This window comes from Berghia stephanieae, chromosome 5 (genome assembly GCF_034508935.2).
Source record: "Berghia stephanieae isolate SIO BIC M18660-M18661 chromosome 5, UCSD_Bste_1.3, whole genome shotgun sequence".
In the NCBI taxonomy this organism is placed as follows: Eukaryota; Metazoa; Mollusca; class Gastropoda; order Nudibranchia; family Aeolidiidae; genus Berghia; species Berghia stephanieae.
Genome location: NC_088364.1, coordinates 53,590,187 through 53,602,329, shown reverse-complemented (window position 1 = coordinate 53,602,329; position 12,143 = coordinate 53,590,187). Strand labels below are relative to the sequence as shown.

The following is a 12,143-nucleotide window of genomic DNA, read 5'->3' as shown; positions in this document are numbered from 1 at the left end:
AGGCGTCATATCCTGTCCTAAATGTTAAATGTTGCTGTTAGCCAGGGATCCATTGTAAAGCGCTTTGAGCACGTTAAGTGAATATTGCTCTATACAAAAAATCTCAATTAATTAAGTATTGCAAAACTAAGATATTACGACTTGATAGAATAAAAGATATAGGATCAAACATTTTGTGGGCTGTCTTGTAAATTTTAAAAAATACTAATATGCCATTCTTTGTCTTAAGACTATGCGGTCAAGGGTTATGACTCTCACCTTCGGATAGGAAGGTCCAGGGTTCGAGACCCACTCTGAAAGGGGGGGGGGTTGAGTCCTTTGAAAATGCTTTTAATCACATTGTCTCACCGTACTCAGACGCATGTCTCCGTGGGCAAAAAAATTTGTAAGATCGCCTAAACCCTGTCATGCCTCATGTTAAGCGTTGTTGTTAGCTAGGGACCCCTTGTAACGCGCTTTAAGCACGCTTAGTGGATGGTTCACTATATAAATACTCTAGTGAAGACGGCAGTCCCGGTGTCTCTATCTCTTACCTGTGCATGAAAAGTCATGGCTCTTTGTTTATGTTTCATCTCCAAACTCTTCTTGGAGTAACATGATTTACGCAAAACACTCGTCAAAATATGGCCTGTATGTGTCACTTTGCCATCGGCATCTGTCCACGTGAGTACTACAACCTCATCTCCTAGAGAAATGGAATTCGAAGTCTTTATTAATCACTAGAATGTTAGAATGGAAATTTTTCCTTGCGTATTGTTTTTAGCAGTGTATGATGTTGCTCGCCTTGTGCAAAAATAAATGACTGATCAGGATTGGGTGGAATAATCTTATCTTTTAACCAGCGGCGTGGCGTATTGACGGCATATGGTGGTGCCATGATTAGAAAAAAAATTCTAATACAGTGAACACGGTTAAGAGGAGAGAGCACGACATATTAAAAACTCTCTTTTATGGAAGGGTGGGGGAGGGTCGATGGTTTCTACGAGTGGACAAAACTTACAAAAACAAATAATTCATGAAAACAACAAGCCACAACACTGAGATACAAGTCCCGTATGAAAAGGTCTTTGTAATTATTCTTTGTCCACCTTTTAAAGGATTGGATTTGGTAGATAATGCAATCAATATGTTATAAATGTAAATCAAAAGAGAAAAAAAAAACCTATGACAGAAATTACTTACTTTTAGTACTTGTAAAAAAATCTGCACTGCGATGTTTCATCTCTGCAAATCTTTTTATAATGTGTTTATTGAAATCTGGAATGGCATCTATTTCAGCTTTGTGAATTGACAGAATCATTAATGAATTTAACCGCTCCTGTTTCATTGAATTTCGCAACAAAAAAATTTCCACTCTATTAAGGGTGCTAAAACAACGTTCAGGAGGTTAAGAAATACGATGGAAGTGGTTAAGGTCACTATAGCCTATAGATGTCCATGATTTGTCAGTGTTTGTTGTATCTGTAAAAAGTAGACAATAAAAACAAAAGACTAAACTAACTGTGAGCCATTCATGCCTGTCATACCATGTCATTGAAAAAGAGCGTTTTCGAGATTTCCACACCTGTGTTAATTCAAAATCAGTTGGTTGGTGAGGAACTAGTCTTTTTATTTCTAATTTGTCATCTAGTGTCAATCTCCCAAACGGTCGGTGAAGTAAAGAGTCAACTTGATTCATTGCAATTCATTGTTTAACAAAACAAAACTTCAAAGTATATCTCAAATAATGGAAATCAGTGGAATACGATTAATGATTGCACAAATAAAAGGTAGATTCAGATCTTAAAGCATCACAAAGAAAAAATCACTCCACTTAAGTACTTAAAAATCTAAAAACACACCAAAAGTATAACTGTTGACAGTCTTCGATTTCTTTCTCTGACTGACACAAATACACACGCACAAACACACACACACACACACAAATAAACACTCATACACACGTAACCATCAACTCGGCACTACAAGCAAGAAAAATGTTGGTAAATTCGTCCACAATGCTTCGTTGCAAAGAATTACTTTATTCAATAATCGTGAAAAAGAGGTGGGGGGTTTGATGTGTCATATTTTAAAGTTTTATGATGTTTTTCTTTGCTGCTTACAAATAAACTTGACAATGATCAGTGTTTTTGACAGTTAATGTAATATTTTGGAAGGCCGAAGTTACCCTACATTGGCAATTGCCTAAAATAAACGTTTTTGAACTTTGAACCTAATTTGGCGCATCCCCCCAGTCCAACGGTGGAGCTCTCAGATCCTGGCACACGTCGAGGGGTTTTCCTCTATTTGAAGATAGTATAATTCGACCTAGTTTCTCGCTCAATCAGCTGTCGCGATACTAATGGATATAGCATTAATTGGAGCTCGGATTGCTTTGCACCACGGTGTTTGATTTAGTCACTACTTCGCGGAGTGATGTCACCAACACACGAGTCGGCGCAGTGCGTGACTCGGAATCTTGAATAGAGTGGAGACTAAAAAGGCAGTATGTTGTTGGCGAGTTGGCGAAAGACAGTGGAGTTAAAATCTCTGTTTTATTTTTAATTAAATTATGCTGTTAATGATTTTTTAAAAGATTGGTGCGGTGCCTGGCACCATTCGATCCAATGGCCCCACGCCACTGCTTTTAACACTTACACGATTTTCAATACAAAGCAGAAAATACATTTGATCAAAAAACAAAAACAAAAACCAACCCAAAAAACAAAAAAACAAAAAAAAAAAAAACAAACAAAAAAACAAAAACAACGTTACAGCTAATCTATTTTAAACACGGACTTATGATTTCATAAATGCTTTACATTTTGTTTACCATTATCATCTATTCAATGCGCTTCTGTAAGGATTGCCATGATTTCTTACAAGCAAATTCAACCCATTTTTTAGTTCTTTCCTTGTGTGTGTGTGTTTTTTTTTTAGCTTTGGTGGAGTGATGGATTCAATAGCAGCTCGTTTTTTAAAACTTGGCAACGTGCCAACATCTGGTATGGGAGCATAATAAACGGTGTCGCTGATGTACCCCATAGGAAAAATTCATACTGAGAGATATCCGGTGACCCAGTCGGCCAGGCAATCGACTCCATCTTTCCCAATCTATTCTTGACGTTTAGAAATTCGCGAACGGCCGGCCTGTCTCCAGGTGGAGGAACACCGTCTTACTAAAAAATATCTACAGCTGATATTCACAAAGATTTGACGCAGCAAAAAATTCTAGCAATCTAAATGGACATCTACTGAAAGATGGGCCTATACGTCATTTGTGCATCTGCCAAACCAACATTCACTTTGTGTCTCTGGAAATGTTGAATATCCGCTTCCTTGTTTGTTTGTTTGAAAGAAATCTTTTTCACGTCCTGTAATAGTCTGACGTACTGGGCTATGAATCGTTGTTGATCTACTTTTGGCGATTTCGGACCATGGAATCACATTACACAAAGAGAATTTTGTCGCACTGTAGTGATTCCGAATAAGAAGGAGAGAAAAATGAGGTCTATTAAGTTTATGCTCATTTTACTACTTTTGGTGAAGTAATGAAGGTCGATGAGCAATAGGCATAAATGTATGACTTTTTCTTAGAAAGTGGTGATTCAGATCAAATATCAAAAAAATTTTTGAATTAAAAATAATCAGTCTTTGGAATATGGGAAAGACTTTATGGACACCCTGTTCATATATATATATATATATATATATATATATATATATATATATATATATATATAATATATATTATATATATATATATACATATATATATATATTTTTTTTTTAAATATATATATATATATATATATATATATATATATATATATATATATATATATATATATATATATATATATATTATTGTAACTCTTTACTTTCTGGTACATCAAGTACAGATATTCGTTCTCTCCAAGTAATTCAAAACAATGCAGCACCCTTGGTAATGAAAAAGAAGTGACAAGATAAAGCAGCACGTCTCATGGTGGACTTACACTGGCTGCCTGTGGGAGAACGTATAGAATATAAAGTAGCAACATTAAACTTTAAATGTCTAGATAACAGCGCCCCTTCTTAACTGACAGAGCTCATTGAGATATATGAAACCGCAAAGATGTCTTCGTTTCTCTTCCGATTAAAAAACTCTTCTACCTATACCTAGACCTAAAGTCGGGGAGAAAAAAACTTTGCTTGGTCCGGCCCTAGAGTTTGGAATAAATAATTGCCTTTAGAAATAAGTTTATCTACTGCCCTAGAAACATTCAAAAAGAAACTGAAAACTCATCTTTTTCGGTCATATTTCGATGAGCAGCTGCTCCATTGAATGATAAATGACTTTTTTTGTGTGTGGACTGTGTGGCTGTGTGTGCGTGTGTGTGTGTGTCTGTGTGTGTGTGTGTGTGAGAGAGAGAGAGTGTGTGTGCGCGCGCCGCGCGTGTAAGTGTTTGTGAGTGGAATCCTGCTGTACATGGATGTATTGATAATATTTATATATATGTACATATCATTGTAATGCGCCCAGAGCCTGCATTATATAGCGGGATAAGCTGCGCTTAACAAATGTTCACTATATTTATATATATATATATATATATATATATATATATATATATATATATATATATATATAGTATATATTTATATATAGTTTGAAGTTGACGTCAGTCGAGTCTTTGTTATTAGTTTTTTCCATCCGCGATTATGAGTACTTCTCACTTAACTTTATTAACCAGACTATAAAAGTTCATGGTTACACATATTTTTGTGTGTTGGTCCGTTATACTTCCGGATGGCAATGTTTTGAGCTTCTTAGACACACGCATACTATATATATATATATATATATATATATATATATATATATATATATTTATATGACACAGAGAGAGAGAGAGGAGAGAGAGAGAGAGAGAGAGAGAGAGAGAGAGAGAGAGAGAGAGAGAGAGAGAGAGAGAGAGGTGGGGGTGAAAAAAGAATAAGAAAGTATGATGGAAGTTAAATTGGTGTGATACCTTCCATCCGTACTTCTTTTACTCTAAGGCTGACATCCAGCTCGTCCAAATCCACCATATTATTGTGTGACACTCTGCAGTGTGGACACAAGCAGGTATGCCGTAACCAAACGGCGTGGAATCTGAAAATGATGGGAAAATTAACTGCTAATTTGCTCCGCGGCTCAGCGGTACGGTGAGCGTTATACAAACAATAGCATTTGCTTGCTACCATTTCGATAGGACCCTATTTTATCATAAAGAGCTTTCCGGAGTCCCAGATACTCAATCACTGCTGGGCTGGGTGAACAAGGGGGAGGAAAATTGTAGACTGCACCTGGGATTGACATCGGTAACGGTAGAGTCACAATCTCCACGGCCAGGCAGAGTTGTCGTACCAGTAAGGTCGCGGGTTCGAGCCCCCATCGCCGCCGCGAAATTTTTGTTCTCTATTGTCTTCTAACAAAGACTGTGGCTACTCCAAGCTGCTCTGCGTTATCCTCATACCAACGTGTAATTATTTTCATGTCTGATAACCCATTATCTTATGGTCTCACTGTTGTACTAGTAATACTCTCAAACCAACGAAAAATATCCATTAAAGCAATGCTAAATAAAGACCATAATTGCGTTCGTTATCAGACCTGCAAATATGTGCACGTTGCCGCACAGATTTTCCACTATTTGGAGTCAAATAATGGCCAGTTGTCTTCGCGGTGTCCCCGGTCTCATTCCTTATGATATGTCTTATCCATCTCTCTCCATCTTCTCTATAGAAGGATCGAAGATGACGTCACTCAGCTCTTTGCTATGTATTTTTAGACAGCGTATGAGTAAAAAGTTCTCATTAAATCATATCTGTATAAACGGTAAAGGTTACACACAGTATTGTTTGTTGGTATGCTAAATTTGACTGGCGGATGTTAAGGGTATTTTACCTAAACGCTTAGCCTCAATAAGGCTATCCTTCATGAAACTTTATGTTGATATAGTGGATTTATTTTAGAGCTATTATTTTAGAGCTGACTTTTGTATTCTCGTAAGTCGTAAGCCTTATAAGTTGGTATGGATCACGGCGACTAACTCAATGCAGTGTGAACGCCACTCAAACAATCCAAGGTCAAATATCATATCGGTACCTAATATAAGATACTGCACTGCTCGGTTTATCTCTAAAGGATTTCATCAAGACCAACATTAACCCTCTCCTTACCACCTACAGCAAAATCGTCGCATTTGTTACGACACAATATACATTTTTTCTTATTCAGATTTATTTTGTACTTCACAATGATATTTGTTTAATTAATAAGACCATAAAGTTGTTTTGTAGAGAGGTTGCTTGAGTTTAAAAAATCAATTTGTCTGCTGGGTAAGCCTGCCATTTTTGAGAAAATCATGAAAATGGCTGGTAAGGAGAGAGTTAAGTTCTGTCAAGCGATAGCCAATGGCCAGAGGTTAATTTTTCTGATTCACGGTATCGACACTAGAATAATAGGAAACAAATGGGTGATGTCAAAAAAACAAAAAAAAAAAAAACAAAACAAAAAAACTGGTTCCAATCTCATTGGAAGTGTAAACATACTCTTCTGGAGGACTTGATACATTCCTTATATAATTGATCTTCTGGTTTCAGAGTGATGGCATCTTATTTTCTAGCCTACCTAAATAATTGTGGCCAATACATATCATCAACCCTCGCTCTTTTACGTCCCGCAATCCTAATAATCTGCCTACACACCCCACTACTAAAATAGTTATGCCACCTTATGACTCAATATGTAACCTATCCGTTATTTACGATCCGAAGGACTGGTTACACATACACATGTCCAGTGAGTTTTGGAACCGGAAGAGTAGAAGGTGTGACGTCACGACGTCGCTGTCCTATTTTCCACTACTTATGGTTAATGAATTTTGTAAGCAGTTATAATTGAAAAAAGAAAAGACTTACTTTGATGTGTGGCCATCGCTCCAGTCAAAGTTCACCAACCGACCTTGATCTAACACGCTGATTCCCTTGACTTCATGATGTCTCCAATGACGGTACTGAGAATAAAATTATAAACAAACATTTTCATAAGAGTCCAAACAGAGTTAGTCCGTAGCTGTCACGTGGCCAGCACGTCGCCAACCCGTCACAGACCGCAGCCATCACTGGGGACTTTCCACCTGTCGACATGTTACCCGATGTGGGTTAGAACCCGAAACGCAGAGCATATAGTTGAACTGTGTGTTGTGACGAAGCTTCCGGGTGGGATCGCGACGGTGCACGAGTGTGGTAGGGACTTTGCTGATTGGGTCGATCGTCATAACATGATAGTGTGAGCACCATTAGAAGCTGCTGTCACCGTTAACTAAAAGCCTGACACGAGAACCCTCTAGGACTTCTAGTTTGACGTCATTTTTTAGTTTTGTGCAGCGCCTAGTGACTTGCCGTTAGTTGTGCTCAAGGAAACTAGCGATCCCATTGGTTGAACTATTGAATACAAATCACAATTTGATTTCTTTTGTTGCAAAAGACTTGTCTTTTGACGTCATTATTTTGGTCAGTGTCAGGCTATAAGTTTACGATGGCTACGCACAGATCCGTTGCTGGATCGGCGATGTATTTGGTAGCAAAATGTTTCACCCGTCCTGTGTCCGTTCCAGCACCTTCGGACATAATAGGAAATAGAAAGAGAGGAACAAGAGACGAGAAAAGAATATATATATATATATATATATATATATATATATATATATATTATTATACTTATAATATAACAAAATTCACTATCTATTTCAACTTCTGCAACTTCCCTCCACTTTTGATTAATCACCATTCTGTTAGAGTAACAATCATCGGTTTTATCAAACATAACTGGACGCTTTCTTACAGCCTCTATCAAATATTCGATGTCAATGATGAGAATGAGCCAAAATAAAAGCAAAACAAAAAACAAAACAACAACCACAACAAAAAAACACCCCCCCCTCCCAAAAAAAAAACAAACAAAAAAAATAAATTAAAAAAATAAAGAAAAGAAAACCGGTTCTGTTCTGGCCTTCGACAGCTATATAAGTCGACTCTGGTTCTGGTCAAAATTTAGTGCATCAATAAAATTAAAACTCCAGCAAACGGCGGGTGAAGCAGTTTTGTCACTGGTATGTCACGGGCACGGCGTAACTACATTTACGCCGGCATGGATTACTCGTTACGCTATGGACACGGGTCCACAGATCTATGCACGGGTCTGCCACTGTCCAGCAATGATCCGGCACCATCGCCTACTATAAGAAGTCGCTAGTCCACCCTAATCAATTCAGGTTGCATAAGTTTAGACCCGTGATAAAAAAATAAAATCGGGTGGGTTGACCATGGGTTAGCGACGGTAACGTCTTTACTCCGGTTGGACAAATAATCTTTGTCAACATACGAAACGGCCGTTTGAATGTCAATACCTAACCAGCACTGTCACCATATCACCAAGGAGCAATGACGCTTCTAAAATCTAAATGACACAGGGCTAGTCTTATCACCAATATTTTTATGCATTAGTCATACATATTTTGGGAACTAGCTTATTAATATCTTAAAACACGCATAACATAGCATATCAACAAGAGATGAAGTGAGTAGGAAAGTGCCAGAAGACAATAGAGAATAAAAATGTTCGCGGCGGTGATGGGGGTTTGAACCGCATCGTGGATAGCTCATACGGTAGAGTCACGTATTCCCCGGCCAGGCGGAGTTGTCGTACCAGTAAGATCGCGGCTTCAAACCCCCATCACCGCCGCGAAAATGTTTATTTTCTATTGTCTTCTGACACTTTCCTACTCACTTCATCTCTTGTTGTTATCAATATAAGTGCCTGCTAAACTCACTTTCCTAACATAGCATATCATAACATAACACGACATATCATGATAAAGATTGAATAGGCCATTCGACCGTCCGACACTATTCAATAGAAAATAGAAATATAATATATTTCAAAAATTATTTGACGTAATAATAGTAATAATAATAATGATAATGATAATAATAATAATAATAATAATAATAATAATAATAATAATAATAATAATAATAATAATAGTAATAATAATAATAATAATAATGATGATGATGATGATGATTATTATTACAAAACAAAACACAAACAAAAACAAAACAATACAGAACAAAACAAAATCATCAAAGGGCGAAAACTCAAAGAAATCAACTCACCACTTCCTCGTGGTACAATCCTCGCTGTTTAATTGAATCAAGAATGGGAGTCTCAAGATCGTCTAGGGATAATAAACATTATCACCATTTTCATCATCATCATCATCATCATCATCATCATCATCATCATCATCATCATCATCATCATCATCATCATCATCATCATCATCATCATCCTTCTCCTCCTCCTCTTTCCCATCATCATCGTCGTCGTCATCATCATCATCATCATCATCATCATCATCATCGTCATCTTCTCGTATACATACATACATACATATATATATATATATATATATATATATATATAATATATATATATATGTATGTATGTATATACCACAATGTTGAAGGCTACATTAATGTTTCAGGCCTTTATGGCCATCAGCAGGACAAGAGTCGAAGTTGTTGTTTCCTGATAATGGCCATTAAGGCCTGAAACATTAATGTAGACTTCACTATCGTGGTATATATAATGATTTGCTCCATTGTTGTTTTCAACATGTCGAGCACTCTTTGTACCATAATTGTATCATAACACGATTATATATATGTTTTTGTTGTATTGTTTTTAAGGGTTTTACGGCGCTTGCAACACGTTAAGGTCATATCAGCGCCAGTAAAAAGGAAGAAAATGGGATAGTAAAAAGTTCTAGAATTACAATTAAAGCATCCAAGAATAAGGCAGACAAAGGGGAATTGGTTCAAATAGTAAACAGATGTAGATTCCAAGGGCACACTATCAGTGTACTTAGTTTGAGATCACCTAAATTCTCATTCAGACACAAGCACATGTCCCTACTAAGAGGAATACACTCGAATGTTTACAAATCATATACAATACATAAACAAAACATAATACAGTGCATAACAGAGAGATGATTTACAAGGAAAAGAATATCATCTCCCAAAACTAACTAACATTTGACTGTTTCCCTCCCAGCCAGGGCCAGGACAAAACAAAGTAATCTCATTCCAAGACAAAGACAGAAAGCATGTTGGAAAACAGGCATAGGGAGATAGAAGACACAGTATGTACCTCCCTGCCCACTATGGGAGGTCAGGAACCCCACCCAGGATTATATATATAATATATATTATATATATATATATTATATATATATATATATATTTATATAGACATATATATATATATATATATATATATATATATATATATATATATATATTAACAATATTTCAAATATAAATATGATCAACTTCTACATTCGCTCTCATCAGGAATTATAGTAGAAATTGATCATAATTATACTTGAAATATGTTATAAATAGCTCCTTTTTTATGGTTTTTGTTTTTATAATATATATTGCATATATATATATATATATATATATATATATATATATATATATATATATATATATATATCTTGAGATATCAATTTAAGCGAATCTTTAGGGTGTTCGACTATTTTTTACGCAAAGAGGTAAGAATAATGTACTAATATATTATATTCTTTAAAACAAAATAGAGTTGGGGGACAAAATTGTTGTGTATGTTACATTTTTGCCAATGAGCACGGAAGTCCTGGCAAATCTAAACATAAAACTATTTTTTATTACAGATTGATATACGATTAACTTGCAAACCTTTTATAAATCAAGGGCGATTCTATCACCAGTTGACTTCAATGATAGGTCATTCGATATTGGGAATCAATATCTGTCCGCCCTTTTGCTAGATTCATTTGTAAGGATCTAAAGACCTTATTACCCGACCGATTTTATTCATCTATGGCTCAAAAGATTAGTCTCGATCGATGTTATTATAATAAAATCCCTTTATTCATCCCATAGGGGGGAAATTTGTCTCTAAGGTTTATTCCAAGGGAAGACCGGAATAACCCCGGCATCAGCCGCAGTGCAGCGCCACAAATTGAGCTAGGGCGAGATGACTTGCTCAAGGCCACAAAGCGCAGCGGCGGGTGACTGAACTCGGTACCTTTCGGGTACGAGCAAAGACCGTACCGCTGAGCCACCGCAGTTTGTGTTCGTAATAGCCGCAAATATTGCGGATTCTCCAATATAGTATATGTATATATCCACACCACATACCTGATAAAGTTGGCGGAGTTGAAGCTTTTTCCAGTGGTATAGAAGTATGAAAAGACGAAGTTGTTAATGCAAAACTACTCGCATTTAATGGGGGTTTGTTAAAACCATGATAATGATTCACAAGAATTTGTTGTAATCTACTGATTATTTGTTTTCTCGGAATCGCTTTACAAATGAACATACTAATTCTTTTAGATGCGAATTTATGCATTGCTGTTTTCCTTTTTTTCTTTGCACTTATAAATGAAATTGAGTATAGAAGGTAAACAATTGTGCTCCAATAATAAGGATTTGCACTAATCAACTATTTTCAAAATAGGATCCAGCAATAATGTTTTTATAGGCTATAGATTCACCACGAACTCCGACCATTAAACCACCTCTCTACACTAGCCATGGTAATGTTGCTAACACATCTGGACTCCTTGATTTCCGATATCTCAGGTGATTGAACTGTCACCACAGATTGCAACATTGACAGATATGATACTTAACTATATGGATGAGAATACACAATGCGCATGTTTGCTCTTTTTAGACAGGTCATATTAGTTGTTTTTTTGTTGTTTTTTTTTGGTTATTCTTCCAAAATTGGTTTATTCTCAATGACCAAGGGCGCTAACAGATATTATGAATAAAGAAATGAAACCTGGTACAACAAAGAACGATAATATAATAGATAATATGTCTGCTATTTTAGGAATCGAACCTAAAATACTGTTTGGCCAAATTTAAAGGCTTTTTGGCTGAAAGATAATAATAAAATAATAATAATAATAATAATAATAATAATAATAATAATAATAATAATAATAATAATAATAATAAATAATAAATAAACAAATAAATAAATAAATAAATTAATAATAATAATAATAATA

The 12,143-nt window shown here is 35.8% G+C and overlaps 1 protein-coding gene across 1 annotated transcript in view; it reads right to left on the bottom strand.

The window, feature by feature from the left end:
- Positions 1–11,662, bottom strand: part of LOC144974159 (gamma-butyrobetaine dioxygenase-like) — a 27,369-nt gene extending 15,707 nt beyond the window's left edge. Inside the window, exons 1-5 of the mRNA XM_078917074.1 lie at positions 11,263–11,662; positions 9,187–9,248; positions 6,928–7,022; positions 4,995–5,116; positions 534–685 (exon numbers count right to left, since the gene is read on the bottom strand). Of these exons, the coding sequence (XP_078773200.1) occupies positions 534–685; positions 4,995–5,116; positions 6,928–7,022; positions 9,187–9,248; positions 11,263–11,473 (642 nt within the window). The 5' untranslated portion in view covers positions 11,474–11,662. The remainder of the gene's footprint in view (positions 1–533; positions 686–4,994; positions 5,117–6,927; positions 7,023–9,186; positions 9,249–11,262) is intronic.
- Positions 11,663–12,143: the final 481 nt, after the last annotated feature.